Source organism: Carcharodon carcharias, chromosome 39 (genome assembly GCF_017639515.1).
Source record: "Carcharodon carcharias isolate sCarCar2 chromosome 39, sCarCar2.pri, whole genome shotgun sequence".
Lineage (NCBI taxonomy): Eukaryota > Metazoa > Chordata > Chondrichthyes > Lamniformes > Lamnidae > Carcharodon > Carcharodon carcharias.
This window is the reverse complement of record NC_054505.1, coordinates 2,583,035-2,607,032: the sequence shown is the minus strand read 5'-3', so window position 1 is coordinate 2,607,032 and position 23,998 is coordinate 2,583,035. Positions and strand designations below refer to the sequence as shown.

The 23,998-nt window shown below is 48.5% G+C and overlaps 1 protein-coding gene across 1 annotated transcript in view; it reads right to left on the bottom strand.

The window, feature by feature from the left end:
• Positions 1–23,998, bottom strand: part of LOC121273099 (alpha-1B-glycoprotein-like) — a 111,993-nt gene that overhangs the window by 2,747 nt on the left and 85,248 nt on the right. Inside the window, exons 8-11 of the mRNA XM_041180063.1 lie at positions 21,790–22,089; positions 16,994–17,293; positions 4,440–4,535; positions 1,672–1,703 (exon numbers count right to left, since the gene is read on the bottom strand). Coding sequence (XP_041035997.1) covers positions 1,672–1,703; positions 4,440–4,535; positions 16,994–17,293; positions 21,790–22,089 — 728 coding nt within the window. The remainder of the gene's footprint in view (positions 1–1,671; positions 1,704–4,439; positions 4,536–16,993; positions 17,294–21,789; positions 22,090–23,998) is intronic.

The following is a 23,998-nucleotide window of genomic DNA, read 5'->3' as shown; positions in this document are numbered from 1 at the left end:
TGTACCTACACCACACGGACAAAATCCTGGAACTCCCTCCCTAACAGCACTGTGGGAGTACCTACACCACAGGGACAAAATCCTGGAACACCCTCACTAACAGCACTGTGGGTGTACCTACACCACAGGGACAAAATCCTGGAACTCCATCCCTAACAGCGCCGTGGGTGTACCAACATCACAGGGACAAAATCCTGGAACTCCATCCCTAACAGCACTGTGGGTGTACCTACATCACAGGGACAAAATCCTGGAACTCCATCCCTAACAGCACTGTGGGTGTACCTACATCACAGGGACAAAATCCTGGAACTCCATCCCTAACAGCACTGTGGGTGTACCTACATCACAGGGACAAAATCCTGGAACTCCCTCCCTAACAGCACTGTGGGTGTACCTACACCACAGGGACAAAATCCTGGAACTCCCTCCCTAACAGCACTGTGGGTGTACCTACACCACAGGGACAAAATCCTGGAACTCCGTCCCTAACAGCACTGTGGGTGTACCTACACCACAGGGACAAAATCCTGGAACTCCATCCCTAACAGCACTGTGGGTGTACCTACATCACAGGGACAAAATCCTGGAACTCCATCCCTAACAGCACTGTGGGTGTACCTACATCACAGGGACAAAATCCTGGAACTCCCTCCCTAACAGCACTGTGGGTGTACCTACACCACAGGGACAAATCCTGGAACTCCCTTCCTAACAGCACTGTGGGTGTACCTACACCACAGGGAGAAAATCCTGGAACTCCCTCCCTAACAGCACTTTGGGTGTACCGACACCACACAGATAAAATCCTGGAACTCCCTCCCTAACAGCACTGTGGGTGTACCTACATCACAGGGACAAAATCCTGGAACTCCCTCCCTAACAGCGCTGTGGGTGTACCTACATCACAGGGACAAAATCCTGGAACACCCTCCCTAACAGCACTGTGGGTGTACCTACATCACAGGGACAATATCCTGGATCTCCCTCCCTAACAGCACTGTGGGTGTACCTACACCACAGGGACAAAATCCTGGAACTCCCTCCCTAACAGCACTGTGGGTGTACCTACACCACAGGGACAAAATCCTGGAACTCCAACCCTAACAGCACTGTGGGTGTACCTACATCACAGGGACAAAATCCTGGAACTCCCTCCCTAACAGCATTGTGGGTGTACCTACCCCACAGGGACAAAATCCTGGAACTCCCTCGCTAACAGCACTGTATGTGTACCTGCACCACAGGGACAAAATCCTGGAACTCCTTCCCTAACAGCATTGTGGGTGTACCTACATCACAGGGACAAAATCCTGGAACTCCCTCCCTAACAGCATTGTGGGTGTACCTACATCACAGGGACAAAATCCTGGAACTCCCTCCCTAACAGCGACGTGGGTGTACCTACACCACAGGGACAAAATCCTGGAACTCCCTCCCTAACAGCACTGTGGGTGTACTTACACCACAGGGACTGCAGCAGCTCAAGTTGGTGGCTCACCACCTCCTTCTCAAGGGGCAATTATGAATGAATTAATCTAAAAGGCTGGCCAATCAGTTCTTCATGAGGTGTTGATTCACTGGCAGGGTCTGCATTAGGGATGGGAATGAAATGATGCCCGTATCCCATGAAAGAATAAATATCACAAGCAAAGGATTCATGGTACTCACATTATTATTGTTCGATGAAGGAACTGAAGCATCTAGTGAGGGAGAGAAATAAGTTTTAGCTGCATGTGAGACGGAACGTTCGATTGTCTTTATGTCCTTCTTTCAAAGCACTTGGTCCACTCATGGAGAATGTCATTCAATGGCTGTTAGACCATAAGACCATAAGACATAGGAGTAGATATTCAGCCATTCGGCCCATCGAGTCTGCTCCGCCATTCAATCATGGCTGATAAGTTTCTCAACCCCATTCTCCCGCCTTCTCCCTGTAACCTTTGAGCCCCTTACCAATCAAGAACCTATCTATCTCGGTCTTAAATACACTCAATGACCTGGCCTCCACAGCCTTCTGTGGCAGTGAATTCCATAGATTCACTGCTGTCTGGCTAAAGAAGTTTCTCCTCATCTCTGTTCTAAAAGGTCTTCCCTTTACTCTGAGGCTGTGCCCTCGGGTCCTAGTCTCTCCTACTAATGGAAACATCTTCCCCACGTCCACTCTATCCAGGCCTTTCAGTATTCTGTAAGTTTCAATCAGATCCCCTCCCCTCATCCTTCTAAACTACATTGAGTGTAGACCCAGAGTCCTCAAACCTTTTTCACTAATGTCCTTCAGGGAAGAAAATCTGCTGTCCTTACCCGGTCTGGCCTACATGTGACTCCACAGCAATGTGGCTGACTCTTAACTGCCCTCTGAAATGGCCTGAGGAAGCCACTCAGTTCAAGGGCAATTAGGGATGGGCAATGAATCCTGGCAATTGCTAGCGATGCCCATATATGGGATGGAATAGAATACATTGATTTGATACATCAAAATTTCGGAGAGTTTGGGACAATACTGCTTAAGGTGTGGCCTCACCTATCCCAGGAATCTGTCCGTTGCACCTCCTCTATGTTAAGTATATCCCCCCTAAACTAAGCAGACCAAACTGCGTGCGAAATCCCATCCCCGCTCTCACCAAATCCCAGCATTAGAAACAGAATGAGCTAAATTGAAGAGCTAATATAGGCAGAGGTGCCACAGCCAATTGGTCCCTATTTATGCTATGCTATCGCTATCACCTCCAACAAGAGAGAATCTAGCCATCATCCCTTGATGTTCAATGGCATTATAATTACTGAATCCCCCCACTATCAGTGCCCTGGGGGTTACCACTGACCAGAAACTCAACTGGATCAGCCATATAAATACTGTGGCTACAAGAGCAAGTCAGAGGCTGGGAATCCTGCAGCGAGTAACCCACCTCCTGACTCCCAAAAGCCTGTCCACCATCTACAAGGCACAAGTCAGAAGCCACCGGGAAGGACAAAGGCAGACACTCCCCCCCGGAGCCAGTACTGAGGGAGTGCTGCACTGTCGGAGGTAGATGTATATACTCTAGGATTTGAGCTCTATAATCCAGGCCGACACTCTCCCCGGTGTCAGTACTGAGAGAGTGCTGCGTTGTCGGAGGGAGATGTATATACTCGAGGATTTGAGCTCCATAATCCAGGCCGACACTCCCCCCAGTGCCAGTACTGAGGGAGTGCTGCACTGTCGGAAGTAGATGTATATACTCTAGGATTTGAGCTTCATAATCCAGGCTGACACTCCCCCCGCTGCCAGTACTGAGGGAGTGCTGCACTGTCGGAGATAGATGTATATACTCTAGGGTTTGAACTCCATAATCCAGGACGACACTCCCCCCGGTGTCAGTACTGAGGGAGTGCTGCACTGTTGGAGGGAGATGTATATACTCTAGGAATTGATCTCCATAATCCAGGCCGACACTCCCCCCCGGTGCTAATGCTGTAGGAGTGCTGCACTGTCGGAGGGACTGTCATTCGGGATGGGATGTTGGGCCCCTCTGAGGTGGATGTGCATTACTCCACGGCCTGTGTTTGAAGAAACCCGGTGTCCTGGGCCCTGTAATCATCCCTTAACCAACATCACTGCAGAAAAACAAGATGTCTGGGGTCATTAGCACTTTGTTGGTTGTGGGAGCTTGCTGTGCACTCATTGGCTGCCATGATTATTGCATGGCAAGAGTGCCCTGACTTTGGACAGATTTCATTGGCTGAGGCGTGATTTTGGAAGCCCTGAGATGGTGAAAGGGGCCTGAGGAGTGAAATTTATTTACCACGCAATGAGGTTCAGACTGAAGCAACCGCAGAGAGAGAGACCATCGAAGCATGGCGTGGTGTCTCGAGCAGACTGGGACGACTTCCAGTGAAATGTGGTGGAAACTGAATGGGGAAGGGCTTGTCCTGGTGTGCACCCTGCACTGCCATCGGACATCTCCGAGTGTTTTACAGCCAACGTAATCAGTTTGAAGAGTGGAGACTGTAATAATTGAGGAAGCGCAAGAGAGCAGCGCCCCCTCAGGACAGGCACCGGGGGGAGTGTCAGCCTGGATTATGGACCTCAAATCCTAGAGTATATACATCGCCCTCCGACAGTGCAGCACTCCCTCAGTACTGGCACCGGGGAGAGTGTCAGCCTGGATTATGGACCTCAAATCCTAGAGTATATACATCTCCCTCCGACAGTGCAGCACCCCCTCAGTACTGGCACCGGGGGGAGTGTCGGCCTGGATTATGGGGCTCAAATCTGACGATTGAGCCTTCAAACCCACTATGTGTTGACTCAGAGGTGAGGATGTTGATGTATGTGGTCTGATCAGGGTATCTAACCAGGGTCGGTGAAGTCCCTTTGGGATGAACTGCTTATAATTATCATTCAGGAGACGCTGGATCTGTGTGTCGCTGCAGTAAAGATAGAAACCATCACCTACTGTTTTTCCTGTACAAGTATCCAGCAAGTGCTCCGAGTATGAGGATTAGCATCAGGGCCACACAAACACTCACGATCAGCACTGTGTTGCCTGCGCCTGTAAGGATATGGATGAAGAAGGAATTAAAAAACAATCAGACATAGCAACTCGTATTGTTCAAACATCTGCTACTGTCCCAGGCCAGAGCACAACCTGTCTCCGAGCCACAGCTGGGCTGTCCCTCTCTGGAATACCGACAGCGCTCCTGCTGACACCCCGAGAACTGCATTCAGACACAGGCCTGAGGAGGGGCAGGTTGGTGCTGGATGTGGGGGCGGGCAGTGGGGGTAGGGGTGGCAGATAGATAGACACCGAGACAGACAGACAGACAGACATGCAGGCAGGCTGAGAGATGGAACGATTGATTGATAGGTCGACAAGCAGACAGAGAGATAGATAGACAGACAGACAGACAGACAGACAGACAGACAGTCAAGCATACAGATTGATTGGTAGATAGAAAGGCAGTCAGGCAGGCAGGCAGACAGATAGACAGATACATAGATCAACAGGCAGTCAGACAGTCAGACAGACAGACAGATTGATGGTTGGAAAGGCAGACAGACAGACAGATGGATTGATTAATAGATAGACAGGCAGGTAGGCAGACAGACAGACTGAAGGACAGAAAAGCAGAGAGTTGGATTGATAGACAGAAAGACAGGTAGACAGGGAGATGCATTGATAGACAGACAGACAGAGAGACAGATGGATTGATTAATAGACAGACAGGTAGGCAGACAGATGGGTAGGCAGACAGACGGGTAGGCAGACAGAGAGACAGATTGATTGATTAATAGACAGACAGGTATGCAGACAGACTGGTAGGCAGACAGACAGGTAGGCAGAAAGACAGGTAGGCAGACAGAGAGACAGATGGATTGATTAATAGCCAGACAGGTAGGCAGACAGACAGGTAGGCAGACAGAAAGACAGATAGATTGATTAATAGACAGACGGTTAGGCAGACAGACAGGTAGGCAGACAGATGGGTAGGCAGACAGACAGGTAGACAGACAGACAGGTAGGCAGACAGAGAGACAGATGGATTGATTAATAGACAGACAGGTAGGAAGACAGAGGGGTAGGCAGACAGAGAGTCAGATAGGCAGACAGACAGATTAAAAAAAAACAAAACTTGTCTTTGTCAGGGGGAGATCATGTCTAACAGATTTGATTGAGTTTTTTCAGGAGGTGACTAGGTGTGTCGATAAGGACAGTGTAGTTGATGTAGCCTACATAGACTTCAGTAAGGCTTTTGACAAGGCCTCGCATGGGAGAATGGTCAAGAAGAGCCAGCGCAATTTGGCAAATTGGATCCAAAATTGGCTTAGGGTCAGGAGGCAGAGGGTGATGGCCAAAGGTTGTGTTTGTGACTGGAAACCTGTGTAGTGGTGTACCACAGGGTCCAGTGCTGGGTCCCCTGCTGTTTGTACTGTGCATTAATGACCTGGACACAGATCTAGGAGGCATGATCAGTAAGTTCGCAGATAACACGAAAATTGGTGGTGTGGTAAATAATCAGGAGGAAAGCCTTAGATTACTGGATGATATAGATGGACTGGTCAGATGGACAGAACCGTGGGAAATGGAACTTAATCCTGAAAAGCGTGAGGTGATGAATTTTGGGAGGATTAACATGGCAAGGGAATGAATGGTAGGATCCTAGGAAGTACAGAGGATCAGAGGGACCTTGGTGTACATGTCCATAGATTCCTGAAGGCAGCAGCACAAGTAGATAAGGTGGTTAAGAAGGCATATGGGATACTTGCCTTTATTAGTCGAGGCATTGAATACAAGAGCAGGGAGGTCATGTTGGAGCTGTGTAAAACGCTAGTTAGGCCACAGCTGGGGTACTGTGTGCAGTTCTGGTCACCACATTATAGGAAGGATGTGATTGCACTGGAGGGGGTGCAGAGGAGATTCACCAGGATGTTGTCTGGGCTGGAGCGTTTCAGTTACAAAGAGAGACTGGATAGGCTGGGGTAGTTTTCCTTAGAGCAGAGAAGGCTGAGGGAGGTACAGAAAATTATGAGGGGCATAGATAGGGTAGATAGGAATAAACTTATCCCCTTAGCGGAGGTGTCAATAACCAGGGGGCCTAGATTTAAGGTCAGATGCAGGAGCTTTAGAGGGAAATTGAGGAATTTTTTTCCACCCAGAGGGTGGTAGGAATCTGGAACTCACTGCCTGAGGGGCTGGTAGAGGCAGGAACCCTCATAATGTTTAAGAAGTATTTATATGAGCACTTGAAACGCCATAGCATAGAGAGCTACAGGCAGAGCGCTGGGAAATGGGATTAGAGTAGATAGGGGCTTGATTACCAGCGCAGGCACGATGGGCCGAAGGGCCTCCTTCCATGCTGTAAAACTCTATGACACAGAGACAGATTAATAGGCAGAAAGAGAGACAGACAGAGACGGATGGATAGACAGAAAGACAGACGGAGATGGATTGATAGACAGAAAGAGAGAAAGAGACGGATTGATAGACAGGAAGACAGACAGAGATGGATTGATAGACAGAAAGACAGACAGAGACGGATTGATAGACAGAAAGACAGACAGAGACAGATTGATAGACAGAAAGAGAGACAGAGACGGATTGATAGACAGAAAGACAGACAGAGACGGATTGATAGACAGGAAGACAGACAGAGACAGATTGATAGACAGGAAGACAGACAGAGACGGACTGATAGACAGGAAGACAGACGGAGACGGATTGATAGACAGGAAGACAGACAGAGACGGATTGATAGACAGAAAGGCAGACAGGCAGGGGGACAGATTGATAGACAGGAAGACAGACAGAGACAGATTCTTAGACAGAAGGACAGATAGGCAGAGGCATGGACTGATAGACAGACAGGAAGAGAGACGGACTGATAGAAAGGCAGATAGACAGAGAGAAAGAGTGATAGGCAGACAGAAAATAGATAGACAGAAAGATAGGGAGGTTAGATAGGTGGACAGAAAGATGGATGGTTGAATGGTTGCATAATACATTGAAAATTAGGATGAAATCACCATTTAATCTAAATTCCAGGCAATAGAACACACGCTTGTGTAAAATCTCATTGTAACTCATCCCTTGAAATCAAAATGGTTCCTGTAAATCTACGCTACACTCCCCCAAGTCCAATATGTCCCCCATGAGCTGTGATAGCCAATATTGCTCACAGTAACTCCAAGTGTGGTCTAATCATGGGTTCATCGAACTGAAGCGTGTCCTCCACATATTTCAATTCTAGTTTGATGGACACATAAGCCAGCATTTCATTAAAACTTTTTGATTGTTGCCTGTAGCTGTCCAGAATATATTAATAAAAACAGGAAATGCTGGAAAAAAAAAAAAACAGCAGACCTGGGGAGCAACTGTGGAGAGAGAAACAGAGATAACATTTCGAGATCATTATGACTGTTATTCGGAAATAAGGGGAGATAGAAATGTGATGGGTTTCATACTGTTGAAAAATGGGGGAGGGGGAGGTGGTGACAAAGAGAAGGCCAGGGATAGGTTAGATTATGGGGGAGATCCAGTGACCAAGTTGCCAAGGAACCAAAGGCAAAGGGAGTGGTAATGGTAGCATCACAGAAACAAAGCACTGGCCCAGAGCAGGTATCAATAGCGGAATGAAGGGCAGTGCTAACTGAAAGCAAAACACAAAAGCAAGTTACGGACAGGCACTAGGGTAAAAAATAACACAAAATGGAAGGCAGAGTTCATGGTCTGAAGTTGTTGAACTCAATGTTGAGCCCAGAAGGCTGTAAAGTGCCTAATCAGAGGATGAAGTGTTGTTCCTTAAGCTTGTGTTGCTTCACTGGAACATTGTAGCAGGCCAAGGACAGAGATGTGAGTGTGAGAGCAAAATGCTGAGTTGAAATGGAAAGCAACTGGAAGGTCAGGGTCATGCTTGCGGACTGAACTGAAGAGTCCCCCAAAGTAGTCACCCAGTCTGTGTCTGATCACCTGAGGAAGACATATTAATGATCTATGTAACCGAACCCCTATGCCTCTCTTTGGATCTCCATGTTTCCTGTTGCATCATTTGGTAAACACCATTTCTCTCCTTCGGAAGGGTCAAAGTGCAGAGTACATTTCACCACATTGATGTCCATTTGCCACAGTTTTGCCCAGTCACTTAAACTTTCAATGTCTCTTCGGCTAATTGCATTCTACGCCAGGCAATGACCATCTCCAGCAAGGGAGAATCCAACCATCACCCATTGGCGTTCATTGGCATTACCATCACTGAATCCCCCACTATCAACATCCTGGGATTACCATTGACCAGAAACTGAATGGGACCAGCAATATTAAATACTGTGGCTACAAGAACAGGTCAGAGGCTGGGAATCCTGCAGCGAGTAACTCACCTCCTGACTCCCCAAAGCCTGTCCACCATCTACAAGGCACTAGTGAAGGGTGTGATGGGATACTCCCCGCTTGCCTGGATGAGTGCAGCTCCCACAACACTCAAGAAGCTCAACACCGTCCAGGACGAAGTAGCCCTGCTTGATTGGCACCCCATCCACAAACATTCACTCCCTCCACCACCGATGCACAGTAGCAGCAGTGTGTGTACCATCTACAAGGTGCACTGCAGGAAGTCGCCAAAGCCTCCACCGACAGCCCTTTCCAAACTCACAACTACTACCATCTAGAAGGACGAGGGCAGCAGACACATGGGAACACCACTGCCTGGAAGTTCCCCTCCAAGCCTCTCACAACCCTGACTTGGAAACATATCGGCTATTCCTTCACTGCTGCTGAGTCAAAATCCTAGAACTCCCCCATTAATAGCACTGTGGGATTACAGTGGTTCAAGAAGACCATATTAGCATGGATAGAAGATTGGCTGGCAACAGGGAGCAAAGAGTAGGCATAAATGAGTCTTATCGTGGTTGGCAAGATGTAACAAGTGATGTGCTACAGGGATCAGTGCTGGGACCTCAACTGTTTACAATTCATATAAATGACTTGGATGAAGGGAAGGGTGTAATCGATGCCAAATTTGCTGATGACACACCTCTAGCTGGGAAAGTAAGTTATGATAAAGACATAAAGAGGCTACAGAAAGGTATAGATAGGTGAAGTGAGTGGGCAAAGATCTGGCAAGTGGAGTGTAATGGGGGAAAATGTGAAATGGTTCATTTTGGCAGGAAGAATAAAAGAGAAGCTTATTATCTAAACGGTGAGAGATTGCAGATCTCTGAGGTGCAGAGGGATCTGGGTGTCCTAGTGCATGAATCACAAAAGGTGAAATTTGGAGGTACAACAGGTAATTAGGAAATTATCATTTATTGTTAGGGCATTTGAATACAAAAGTAGGGAGGTGATGTTTCAGTTGTACAGGGCACTGGTGAGACCACATCTGGAGTATTGTGTACAGTACTGGTCTCCTTATTTAAGGAAGGATGTAAATGCATTGGAAGTAGTTTAGGGAAGGTTTACCAGACCAATACCAGGAATGGGTGGGTTGTCTTATGAGGAAAGGTTGGACAGACTCGGCTTGTAGCCGCTGGAGTTTAAAGAGTGAGAGGTGACTCGATTGAGACATATAAGATCCTGAGGGGTCTTGACAGGGTGGATGTGGAGATGATTTTGTGGGAGAATCTAGAACTAAGGGTGACTGTTTATAAATAAGGGGTCGTTCATTTGAAATGGAGATGAGGTGAAATTTTTTCACTCAGAGCGTTGTGAACCTTTGGAACTCTCTTCCTGAATAGGCGATGGAAGCAGATTCATTGATATTTTTAAGGCAGTGATGGATAGATTCTTGATAAGCAAGGGGGCGGCGATAGGTTATCACGGGGAGGTGGGATGCAGATTTGAGGTTACTGTCTGATCAGCCGTGATTGAATTAAATGGCGGGGCAGGCTCGAGGGGCTGAATGGCCTACTCCTGCTCCTTGTTTGTGTGTTCATAGGTTCTTAAGGACAATTTGAGATGGGCAATAAATGCTAGCCTAGCCAGCGACGCCTGCATCCCAAAAATGAATATAAATTTAATATATTTAACAGTTTGTGCCTCATAATGCCCCCGCTGGTCGGATTGGAAAACTGCAGCCGGCGCCTGTGTTTGAAACCAGCGATGTGAATTTAGCTGGGGACAAAAAAAGAGACATTCTGTCAAATCTTTTCACCGAGCACTCACCAGGATCGGGGCAGACAAAAGAATACTGAATTTCAGATGGAACAACAATTCAGGCTTTCCGAGGGAAAAGGCCGCTGATTGGTTGGCAAGTGGGCTTTGATTGGTCGAGGCGTTGCCATGGAAACTGCATCAGGGAGAGGGAGGATGAGAATCTTAGGGGCTGGGCGAAGGTGCAGAGATAGGGAGGAGAGGGGATGGGGGGGTGAGCGAGGGGCCATGGAGTCATTTGAACAGGAGGATGAGCATTTTAAAATTGGATCAATATAGCCCTATAGCTCGGCCTATGGTCAGAAATGAAATCATAGTGTAGACTAAGTAGAAAGCTTATGGCTTCAAGTGGGACTTCACAGAAGAGCTGTTCCAAATGCCGAGGGCACGCTCTTATCGGTGTCTTGAGAGAAGTGGACTGGGAATGTCCTTATGCTCAAGAACGACTCCAGAGAGGGAATTGGTTGTCGGAGAATAATAAGTCAGTATCCTGAGTTCTCCAGTAGGGGGCACAGATCAAGTTTTGCACTGACTTCAGGTCAACGATCTCGTCACCAATCACCAAATGGCTTCCCTGCGCGAAGCCAGTTGTGATTGGCAGTAATGGTAAATCTGCGACTAACCCCTTCAGGCTAGATAATTCCAAAACAGCCACGATCCCTGGGATGGCTCGATTGTGGTCTGAGGAGAGATTGGGCCGACGAGGCCTCTGTTCACTGGAACTTCGAAGAGTGAGCGGGGATCTCGGTGAAAAGGTATCAAATTCTGACAGGGCTGGACAGACTGGATACAGGGTTGATGTTTCCTCTGGCTGGGGTTGGGGGGGAGGGGTCTATAACAAGGGGTCACAGTCTCAGGATACAGGGTAGGCCATTTAGGACTGAGATGAGGAGAAACTTCTTCACTCAGAGGGTGGTGAACCTGTGGAATTCTCTACCACAGAGGGCTGTGGAGGCCAAGACACTGAATATATTTAAGAAGGGCATAGGTAGACTTCTAGATTCTAAAGCATCAAGAGGTGTGGGGAGAGAGCGGGAGTATGGCGTTGAGATAGGGGATGAACCATGATCATATTGAGTGGCGGAGCAGGCTCGAAGGGCTGAATGAACTACTCCTGCTTCTATTTTTTAAGATTCAATGCACAGCCTCCCAACTACAATTCTATCAAGCAGTCAGCTCATCCGAAACTCTGTTGCCCTGTAGGCTAACTCCCATTCAACAGACGACCCCCTGTGTTCCTGGTTAAGCAGCAGCTCAATCTTAAAATTCTCATCCTCCTGTTCAAAAGACTCCCTGGCCCCTCGCTCCCCCCCTCCCCCTCCTCCCTATCTCTGCACCTTCGCCCAGCCCCTACGATTCTCATCCTCCCGCTCCCTGATGCTGTTTCCATGGCAATGCCTCGACCAATCAAAGCCCACTTGCCAACCAATCAGCGGCCTTTTCCCTCGGGAAGCCTGAATTGTTGTTCCATCCGAAATTCGGTATTCTTTTGTCTGCCCCGATCCTGGTGAGTGCTCGGTGAAAAGATTTGACAGAATGTCTCTTTTTTTTTCCCCAGCTAAATTCACATCGCTGGTTTCAAACACAGGCGCCGGCTGCAGTTTTCCAATCCGACCAGCGGGGGCATTATGAGGCACCAAGCATTAAATTTGAGGGAGAGTTCAATCAAGTTGGGGTTGGATTCCATGATATTTTGAAGGTTAAGAGGGGGATTTGATGGAAGTTTTCAAGATATACAGGGGAACGAATCGGGCAGATAAAGTTCATTTATCTTTGATTGGGAACATGGTTTAAGAACTGGGCCCAAATCTCGAAGGAGTGGACTTAGGGAATACTTCTACACCTGAATGGTGGTTGGAGTTGGACTTCACGTCTGCAGATGACACTTGAGGCTACATCAGTTGTTAAATTTTAAATAGGAGATTGAAAGGTTTCAGTTTTCCAAGAGGCATTAAGGCTTAGAAACAAGAGAAGGTCAGAATTTAGAGTGGGACTAGGCCATTCAGCCTGCTCCTTCACACCACCATGGGATTAGAGTCGATGGCCAGCACAGACATGATGGGTTGAAGGGCCTGTTTCTGTGCTGTATAACTCTATGACTCAATGAATTTATGCTTCTAAGGTCGTAGTTGATCTGACTGTGGCCTTAGCTTCACTTTCCTGCCTCTCCCCCATAATCCTGGACTCCCTTGTCGATCAAAAATCTAACGCAGAAATTCAAAGCCCCAGCCTCCACTGGTCCCAGGGGAAGAGAATTGCACGGGTTAACAACCCTCTGAGAGAAGAGCTTCCTCCTTGCCTCAATCTTAAATGGGGGAACCCCTTATTTTTAAACCTTGCCCTCTAGTTCCAGACTCCCCCACAAGGGGAACCACCCTCAGCATCCACCCTGTCAAGACCCCCTCAGGATCTTATATGTTTCAGTAAGGTCACCTCTCATTCTTCTGAACTCCAATGGGTAGAGTTCAGGCCTGCTCAACCTTCCCTTATAAGGCAAACTTCTTCATCCCGAGAAACAGTCGAGTGAACCTTCTCTGAACTGCTGGCCGCTGAAGGCAGCAGAACAGGCAGATTGTGTTAACCAGTGTTAAGAAGGCATAGGGGACATTTATAGAGCAGGGAAGTTATGTCGGAGCTGGGTAAAACGCTAGCTAGGCTGCAGCTGTGTGCGGTTCTGGTTGCCACACTATAGGAAGGATGTGGTTACACTAGAGAGGGTGCAGAGGAGATTCACCAGGATGTTGCCCGGGCTGGAACGTTTCAGCTATGAAGAGAGACTGGAGAGGCCGGGGTTGTTTACCTTAGAGCAGAGAAGGCTGAGGGAGGTCCTGACAGAGGTTACAAAATTATGAGGGGCGTAGATGGTGCAGATTGGAAGAAACTTTACCCCCTTTGCGGAGGTGTCAGTAACCAGGGGGCATAGATTTAAGGTGAGGGGCAGGAGGTTTCGAGGGAATTTGAGGATTTTTTTTTCCCACCCGGAAGGTGGTTGGAATCTGGAACCCACTGCCTGAGGGGATGGTAGAGGCAGAAACCCCCACAACATTTAACAAGTATTCAGATGAACACTTGAAATGTCAGAACATACAGGGCCACAGGCTAAGCACTGGAAAATGGGATTAGAATAGATAGGGGCTTGATGGCCAGCACAGGCACAATGGGCTGAAGGGCCTGTTCCTGGTGCTGTATAACTCTATGACTCCATGCTTCTAATGCAATGATGTCCTTTCTTAAGTAATTAGAGCAAAACACTGCAGTGCTGCAGGTGTGCTCTCACCAATGCCCTGTACAGCTTCAGCAAGCCTTCTCTCTTTTCATATTCCATCCTCATTTCCAGTAAAGACCAGCATGCTGCTGGCCTTCCTCATCACTTTCTGTACCTGCATACTAACTGTAGTTTAATGCACAACTTCACCTAGATTCCTCTGTGCCCCAGCATTTTGAAGTCTTTAGCGGAATAAGGATATCAGTAAGATTGAGTGAGTGCAGAGAAGATTTACTAGGATGTTGCCGGGTCTTAAGGAGTTGAGTTACAGGGAAAGATTAAACAGGTTAGGACTTTATTCCTTGGCGGGTAGAAGGATGAGGGGAGATTTGATAGAAGTTTACAAAATTATGAGGGGTGTAGACAGAGGAAATGCGAGTAGGTTCTTTCCACTTAGATTAGGAGAGATAAACACGAGAGGACATGGCTTTAGGGGGAAAGGGGAAAGGTTTAGGGGGAACATTAGGGGGATCTTCTTCACTCAGAGAGCGGTGAGAGTGTGGAACGAGCTGCCATCTGACGTAAATGTGGGCTCACTCTAAAGTTGTAAGAATAAATTGGATGGATACATGGATGGGAGAGGTCTGGAGGGTTATGGACTGGGTGCAGGTCAATGGGACTAGCGGAATAATATTTTGGCACAGGCTAGAAGGGCCAAATGGCCTGTTTTCTGTGCTGTAGTGTTCTACGGTTCTATGGAAGCGATGGTGCAGTGGTGTTACTACTGGGTTTGTAACATTGAAGTCCAAGGGTATTACTTTGGGGACCCGAGTTTGAATCCCACCACAGCAGGTCATGGAATTTGAATTCAATAACAAACCTATAATTAAATGTAGTGATGATTATGAAGCCATTGTTGTAACAACCCATCTGATTCACTAATGTTTTTTCAAGAAGAAAATTGCCTGGTCTGGCCTATATGTGGCTTCAGGCCTAAACAATGTGGTTGGCTGTTGAAAAATGCCTGCGAACAAGGGCAATTAGGGATGGGCAATGCATTCTGGCCTAGCCAGTGACGCCCACATCCAATGAATACATAATTAAAAACTCATCCTCCATTTAAACAGTCTTCCTGCCAAAGTTGACAGCACACATTTTCCAAATTTTTTTTGCCCAGTCACTTAACCTAGCTTTCTCCCATTTGTGGACTCTTTGTATCCTCCTCACAGCTTACTTTCCTACTTCTCTATGAATCGTCAACAAGTTTGGCTACAGTAGGCGATTGGGCAATGCTGGAGTGTAAGATTGGCCTTGGTGCCTTTGAATGGTGAGCAGGCTCAAGGGGTTGATTGGCCTCCTGCTTTTCCCATGTCTCCACGACCAGTCCACAATGATAACGCAGGCATCCCTCCCTTGTATATTCTCTGACACCCTCCCTCCCCCACCCAACTTCAAAGAGAGAGGGATAGTGCAGACACGGTGCCAATATTCCCTCGTACCTTCACCCTTGCTGTCTTCACTTGCCGACTAGAATGACAAGGCACAGAAAAGTTGTTGCTCCCTTACACAGAGAAAAGCATCCCGAGCAACAGGAACGAGTAATGAAACAAGGCGTATATGGGGCAACATCTACCCGCAAGTGGGAGACTCATCGTGACAGCAAACGTGGGACCCTGTGAGAAACTGTAATGACATTGTCAGGCAAACTGAAATGTTGTAACACGTGTGCCTGTGAATGCTAGGGCTTGCAATGGGAACTAGATGAAACACAGGAGCTATATAACACACAGGCAGTAGGATGAGGGGGGACTGATGTGGTCTTATTGTCACTGGGCTAGTAATCCAGGCAATCCATAGGCCCAGGGTAATCGTTTGGGGGCCTGGGTTCGAATCCCACAATAGCAGATTGTGGAAGGTGAATTGAATAAAAACCTGGAATTAAAAATTTAGTGATGACCATGGAACCATTGTCGATTACTGTAAAAAAAAAACCCATCTGGTTCATTAGCGCCCTTTAGGGAAGGAAACCTGTTATCCTTACCCGGTCTGGCCTACATGTGACTCCAGACCCACAGAAATGTGGTTGACGCTTAACTGCCCTTTGGAATGGCCTACCATGACCCTCAGCTTCTCAAGGCCAGTTAGGGATAGGCCAAGAATGCTGGACTAGCCAGAACGCTCAAGTCCCATGAATGAATGATGAAAAAGAAAGCTCTTGCTGGCCCAGTGACAATGGGTGCCCGCATTGAGATAGATAGGTTCTTGATTGGTGAGGGGATCAAAGGTTACGGGGAGAAGGCGGGAGAATGGGGTTGAGAAAATTATCAGCCATGATTGAATGGCGGAGCAGACTCGATGGGCCGAATGGCCTAATTTCTGCTCCTATGTCTTATGGTCTTTGCTTGAGTTAGAAGCACCCTATTTTCTCAAAGGAAACCTCTCCAGACCCACTGCAGGGATCTTTCCTAACTATTCATGGGATGTGGGCATTGCTGGCTGGGCCAGGCATTTATTGCCCATCCCAGAGTTTCCCTACACCACAGGGACAAAATCCTGGAACTCTCTCCCTAACAGCACTGTGGGTGTACCTACACCACAGGGACAAAATCCTGGAACTCTCTCCCTAACAGCACTGTGGGTGTACCTACACCACAGGGACAAAATCCTGGAACTCCCTCCCTAACAGCACTGTGGGTGTACCTACACCACAGGGACAAAATCCTGGAACTCCCTCCCTAACAGCACTGTGGGTGTACCTACACCACAGGGACAAAATCCTGGAACTCCCTCCCTAACAGCACTGTGGGTGTACCTACACCACAGGGACAAAATCCTGGAACTCCCTCCCTAACAGCACTGTGGGTGTATCTACACCAGAGGGGACTGCAGCCGCTCAAGAAGACAGCTCACCCACCACCTTCTCAAGGGGCAGTTAGGGCTGGACAATAAATGCTGGGTCCAGCCAGCGATGTCTACATCCCGCAAATGAATAATAAAAAAAAACATAAATGGAGCATTTGTGGGATCTTGCTGTGCCAATTTTGGGCTGGCCACATTTCCTACTTTCCAATTGTGGTCACACTTCATAGACGCTCTTTATTGGCTGTCTGATCTGAGCCCCTCTGCTAAATGCAAACCCTGCTTTCAAAATAGCAACACTTACTTTTCACAGTGACCTGCACTGCATCACTTTCGGGTGACTGATAAAGTGTCTTCTTCACTGTTCTGGAATAACTACAGGTGTAATCCCACGTCCCGTCTATGTTGGTGTCATTGATGGTGAAAGTGATGGACTGCTGTGGGCCAGACACGTCCAGTGTCCCATTCTCTTCACCGTCTCTGTATAAGTGAAAGCAGCCGCCAGGGTTCAGAATGGATCCCGTGCAGGTAATACGAATGGTCGACTTTCTGCTGACCACACCAGAGGATGGATTGACAGAAATGTTGGCCCTGGGGAGTGTCGCTGGAAAAGAACAGACACAGAGATGAACAGTTTACAGCACGCTATCAGAGTCACTGAGTCAGCTATTGGTGGAGCCGGAGAAAGATCTAGAGCACAGTTATGGTATCTACAGAGCAGCAGTGGATGTGGGTTATGCTTGATAGATTATTGTCAGTAAGGGCTGGACATTCAGGGTCATCCCCAAGGATTTGAGCTCCACACTCCAGGCCGACACTCCCCCCTGGTGCCTGTACTGAGGGAGTGCTGCACTGTCGGAGGTAGATGTATATACTCTAGGATTTGAGCTCCATGATCCAGGCCGACACTCCCCCCGGTGCCAGCACCAAGGGAGTGCTGCACTGTCAGAGGTAGATGTATATACTCTAGGATTTGAGCTCCATATTCCAGGCCGACACTCCCCCCGGTGCCAGTACTGAGGGAGTGCTGCACTGTCGGAGGGAGATGTATATACTCTAGGATTTGAGCTCCGTAATCCCGGCCGACACTCCCCCCGGTGCCAGTACTGAGGGAGTGCTGCACTGTCGGAGATACGATCCTTTGGATGACATGATGAATTGAGGCTTCATCGATGGGCATAGAAGGTCCCACGGCCACAATTGGAAGAAGAGTAGAGTACATTTTTCCCATTGCCCTGGGACAATATCTATCCTTCAGCTGGAATCACAAGAAACAGTGATTACCTGGCCACCATCACACTGCTGTCTGTGGGATCTTGCTGTGTGCAAACATGGCTGCTGCGTTTCCTGCACTGCAGCAGCGCACACAGCGCTGGAAGGCGCACTGGGGACATCCTGAAGGGTGTGGAAGGAGCTGCTGAACTGCGATCATTTCTTTATTTTAAACCTTGCGAATAGGGCAACAGTTGTTAACACGAAATAAACCTTGTTTTGCTGTGACCCTTGATCTGTTGGGTATTGTGTGGGAGACAGAGGCAGAATTCTGGAGTTAGTGTTAACCGGCAAAACTTGGCTTATCAGAAACCCGTCTTAAGTCGGGGCAGACTGGACCCTCACATGAAGCTTGCATGGTTTCTGCCTGTCTCAATCGGGGCTTCTGTAACACAAGATCTAGGAGCAAGCAGGGCTCCATTCGACCCACTGAGGGAACGCCCTCCTTCATATAAGAGGCTGAACGCACGAACTGGTGGGGGTCGGTGGCGGTGGGGGGGGGGGGAGGTGGAGCAGTCCAATCTTGAGCCTGCTCGGCCGTTCAAGTACCTTCATGGCTGATGGGGTTGAGGTCACTTTCTTGCCTGTCACCTCATGACCCTCGACTCCCCTGTCGATCAGGAACCCGTCTAACTCAGCCTTCAATGGCCCAACCTCCGCCTTTCTCTGGGGGAGAGAATTCCACAGACTGACCACCCTCCCAGAGAAGAAATTCCTCCTCATCTCCGATTTTAATGGGAGACCCCTCATTTGTCAACTGTGTCCCCTCTTGTTCTCAGTTCCCCCACAGGGGTTAACATCCTCACAGTATCCACCCTGTCAAGCCCCTTCAGAATCTTATATGTTTCACTAAGATCACCTCTCATCCTCCTAAGCTCCAACGGATACAGCCCCAACCTCCCCTCATTAGATAAGCCCCTCATCCCAGAAATCAGGCTCGTGAACCATCTCTGGACTGCCTCCAATGCAGTTGTATCCTCCCTTAAGTAAGGAGACTAGGACCATCCACAATACTCCAGACTTGGCCTCTCTCAGCCCTGTTAAACAGTCCTACAATGCTAACAGGCAATCGGCTAACAATGTACTGCGAAAATAGTTTAGAATGTAAAATATGGGAACAGGGCGATGTGAAACTTGGGAGAATTGCAAACTGTGAGGAGGGTAGTGTGGAAGTTCAAAAGGACACAGACAGGTTGGTGGAGTGGGCAGATAGGTGGGAGGTGAAGTTCAATGTGGAGAATTGTGAGGTGATACATTTTGGTAGGAAGAACATGGAGAGACAATATATAATAAGGGGTACAATTCTGAAGGGGTGCAGGAGCAGAGGGACCTGGGTGCATATGTGCATAGATCATTGAAGGTGGCAGGACAGGTAGAGAGAGCAGTGAATAAAGGAGACAGTATCCTGGGATTTATTAATAGGGACATAGAGTACAAGAGCAGGGAGGTTATGATGAACTTATATAAGACACTGGTTAGATCTCAGCTGGAGTATTGTGTACAGTCCTGGGCGCAGTACAGGAAGGATGTGAACACGTTGGAGAGAGTGCAGAAGAGGTTTACGAGAATGGTTCCAGGGATGTGAAACTTCAGTTATAAAGATAGATTGGAGAGGTTGGGATTGTTCTCTATGGAGAGGGGAAGGCTAAGAGGAGATTTGACAAAGGTATTGAAAGGGGCTGGACAGAATAGATAGGGAGAAGCTGTTCCCGTTCGTAAAAGGATGGAGAATGAGAGGGCACAGATTTAAAGCGATTTGCAAGAGAAACAAGTGCGAGGTGAGAAGAAACTTTTTCACACAGCGAGTGGTTGGGGTCTGGACTGCGCTGCCTGGAAGTGTGGAGGAGGCAGGTTCAATCAAGGCATTCAAGAGGGCATTAGGTGGTTATCTGAAAAGAAACCATGTGCAGGGGTACAGGGGGAAATGGTAGGAGAATGGTATCGAGTCATGATGCTCATTTGGAGAGCCGGTGCAGACAGCGTGGGCCGAATGGCCTCCTTCTGCACTGTAACAATTCTGGGATTCAGCCCATCAGGGTCTGCTTGACAATCCAATACTATCCCGGATGATCTTCTGCCTCAACTCCACATTCCCACCATGCTCGCAATCCATATCTCTGGATTCCCTGTGCTCCATAAAGATTTACCCAACTCGGTCTTGAACATGCTCAAGGGTCGATATTCGGGCAGCTTGCTGGGTTAGAGAGTTCTAAAGATTCACAACGCTCCGAGTGAATGGGTTCCTCCTTATCTCCAGCCAAAATGACCGGCCCCTTATCCTGCGAGAGTGACCACCCCCTCCTTGGCACCATCCCCCACACCTCCTAGTCCTGGACTCTCCAGCTGTGGGGAGGATGGTTTGGGGAATCGCCAAGTACCCCAGTTGGTGTTGTGTCAGGCTGTGTAAGGTCGAGGGTGAATGTTGATGGAGGGGAACTATTGCCCATGTGCGGGTGAATGGAGACAGTTTGGGCACCAGTGAGGGAGAATTGTGAGGTGTCAGAATAAACAGCAGAAGCCCCTTCCTTACCCTCGGTTGGGGAAGGGAGCTGGTTGCTAAGGGACCCACCGGCCTATAACCTGCACAAACTGCTTGAGAAATGAACTCGCTGGCAGCGTACAATGCGTTAAAGGAACGACTGCTCAGGTCACGGGGTCCTGTCCACTCCTGAGAGAGACAAACCGTTCATTTATCTGAGGTGACAGATTGAGGGAGTCACCTCTGCTGATTCTGTTCATAGTGTTGTGTTAACACACTGTCAAGGTGGGGGTGGGTGATCATTGAATAGAGGGTAAGAGCAGAGATGTTAACGTGCAGCCCACAGTGGGCGAATAGTTTAAAGAAGGAGCATGTTTCCTCTAAAAGGTGGAGTTTTCAGATGGGTTGGAAGTGCACAGTCAGGCAGTGTGTGAGTACAAGTGCAGGCTGACCTCCTGTTTCCCAGGATCAAATCCTACTGCCGGCTTGTCATTAAATGGAGTAACAGTTGTGTTAGAGATCTAGCTCTCCCTTTCTCTGATCTCTCTCACTATGCCTCTCTCCATGGCTCCCTCCCTCGCTATCTCTCTCTCTCTCTCTGTCTGTTCTGTCTGTCTGTCTCTCTCTCTCTGTTTCTCTCTCTCTCTCTGCTTATCTCTCTGCATCTGTCCCTGTCTTGCTCTCTCTCTGTCTCTGTCTGCTTCTCTCTCTCTGTCTCCCTGTCGGTCTCTCTCTGCTTGTTCGTGTTTCTCTCTCTGTCTATCTGTCTCTCTTTATCTCTCTCTCTCTGTATGTCTGTCTATCTCTCTGTCTGTCTCCCTCTCTCTGTCTGTCTCTGTGCCTCTGCCCCTGTCTCTCTCTCTCTCTCTCTTTGCCTTTTCTGTCTCTCTGTCTCCCTCGGTCTCTCTCTTTGTTGTTTTTTTTCCCTCATGCTCTATCTCTGTCCCCGTCTGTCTCACTGTCTGTTTCTCTCTGTCTCTATCTATCGTTCCCTCTATCTGTCTCTCTCGGTCTCTATCGTTCCCTCTATCTGGCTCTCTGTCTGTTGCTCTCTGTCTCTATCGTTCCCTCTATCTGTCTCTCTGTCTGTCTCTCTCTGTCTCTATCTATCTTTCCCTCTATCTGTCTCTCTGTCTGTCTCTCTCGTCTCTAACTCTCGTTCCCTCTATCTGTCTCAAGGTCTGTATCTCTGTCTCTAGCTATTGTTCCCTGTATCTGTCCCTCTGTCTGCATCACTAGCCAATTGCTAACTAAACACAAGCTTGATTCAATCAGAAGTCATTATTGAAGATATAACATCATTAGGCCAAAATACTGAGACAGAGATCAGTAACTAACAGATCACTCACCGGTAACACTGACCTCCATGAAGTTACTACGTTCGGACTCATAAACTTTCCCTTTTACCGTTTTCATAAAACTGCAGCTGTATTCCCCACTATCCACTGGTTCAAGATCTTTCATGGTCAAGATGACTGACCGTTGTGAGTCTGAGACATTCCGGGTGTCTAGACGCATTCTGCCATGTTTCTTGTACAAGTGGGCGATGGGGCTTGGGTAGCTGGTGGTGCAGTTAAACTGAACTCGTTCCCCCACTGTGACCACACCAGACACAGGCTGTATAGAGACTGTGGGCTTTGGAAGTTTATCTGCAATAAATAGAACACGGGAACCAAAGAAAAAACATTCATGAATATGTGGAAGTGACTGGGAGAGAAATCACATTGTCCTTGGTAAGAAACATGGGGAATGGGTGAGGGAGCATGGAGGGATTGGAACAGGATGGTGAGAATTGTCGGGGCTGGAGGAGGTAAAAGAGATAGGGAGGAAGGGGGTGAGGGAGGGATTTGAACAGGAGAACGAGAATTGTAGGGGGTGGAGGAGGTTACAGAGATGGGGAGGGAGGGGGTGAGGGAGGGATTTGAACAAGAGGATGAGAATTGTAGGGGCTGGATGAGGCTACAGAGATAGGGAGGGAGAGCGCGAGGGACGGATTTGAACAGGAGGATGAGATTTGTAGGGGCCGGAAGAGGTTACAGAGATAGGGAGGGTGGGGGTGAGGGAGGGATTTGAACAGGAGGATGAGAATTGTAGGTGCTGGAGGAGGTAACAAATATAGGGAGGGAGGAGGTGAGGGAGGGACTTGAACAGGAGGATGAGAATTCTAGGGGCTGGAGGAGGTTACAGAGATAGGGAGTGAGGGGGTGAGGGAGGGACTTGAACAGGAGGATGAGAATTCTAGGGGCTGGATGAGGTTACAGAGATAGGGAGAGAGGGGGTGAGGGAGGGATGGGGACAGGAGGATTAGAATTGTAGGGGCTGGAGGAGGTTATGGAGATAGGGAGGAAGGGGTTGAGGGAGGGATTTGAACAGGAGGATGAGAATTGTAGAGGCTGGAGGAGGTTAGAGGGATAAGGAGGGAGGGGGTGAGGGAGGGATATGAACAGGAGGGTGAGAATGGTAGAGGCTGGAGAAGTTACAGAGATAGTGAGGGAGGGTGTGAGAGAGGGATTTGAACAGGATGGTAAGAATTGTAGAGGTTGGAGGAAGTTACAGAGATAGGGAGGGAGGGGGTGAGGGAGGGATTTGAACAGGACGGTAAGAATTGTAGAGGTTGGAGGAAGTTACAGAGATAAGGAGGGAGGGGGTGAGGGAGGGATTTGAACATGAGGATGAGAATTGTAGGGGCTGGAGGAGGTAACGGAGATAGGGAGGGAGAGGTTGAGGGAGGGATTTGAACAAGAGGATGAGAATTGTAGGGGCTGGAGGAGGTCACAGATGTAGGGAGGGAGTGGGTAAGGGAGCGATTTGAACAGGAGGATGAGAATTGTAGGGGCTGGAGGAGGTTATAGACATAGGGAGGGAGGGGTTGAGGGAGGGATTTGAAGAGGAAGATGAGAATTGTTGGGGCTGGAGGAGGTAACAGAGATAGGGAGGGAGGGGGTGAGGGAGGGATTTGAACAAGAGGATGAGAATTGTAGGGGCTGGATGAGGCTACAGAGATAGGGAGGGAGGGCACGAGGGAGGGATTTGAACAGGAGGATGAGATTTGTAGGGGCCGGAAGAGGTTACAGAGATAGGGAGGGTGGGGGTGAGGGAGGGATTTGAACAGGAGGATGAGAATTGTAGGTGCTGGAGGAGGTAACAAATATAGGGAGGGAGGAGGTGAGGGAGGGATTTGAACAGGAGGATGAGAATTGTAGGGGCTGGAGGAGTTTACAGAGATAGGGAGTGAGGGGGTGAGGGAGGGATTTCAACAGGAGGACGAGAATTCTAGGGGCTGGAGGAGGTTACAGAGATAGGGAGTGAGGGGGTGAGGGAGGGATTTGAACAGGAGGGTTAGAATTGTAGGTGCTGGAGGAGGTTACAGAGATAGTGAGGGAGAGTTTGAGGGAGTGATTTGAACAGGAGGATGAGAAATGTAGGTGCTGAAGGAGGTTACAGAGATAGGGAGGGATGGGTTGAGGGAGGGATTTGCACAGGAGGATGAGAAATTTAGGGGCTGGAGTAGCTACATAGATAGGGAGGGAGGGTGTGAGGGAGGATTTTGAACAGGAG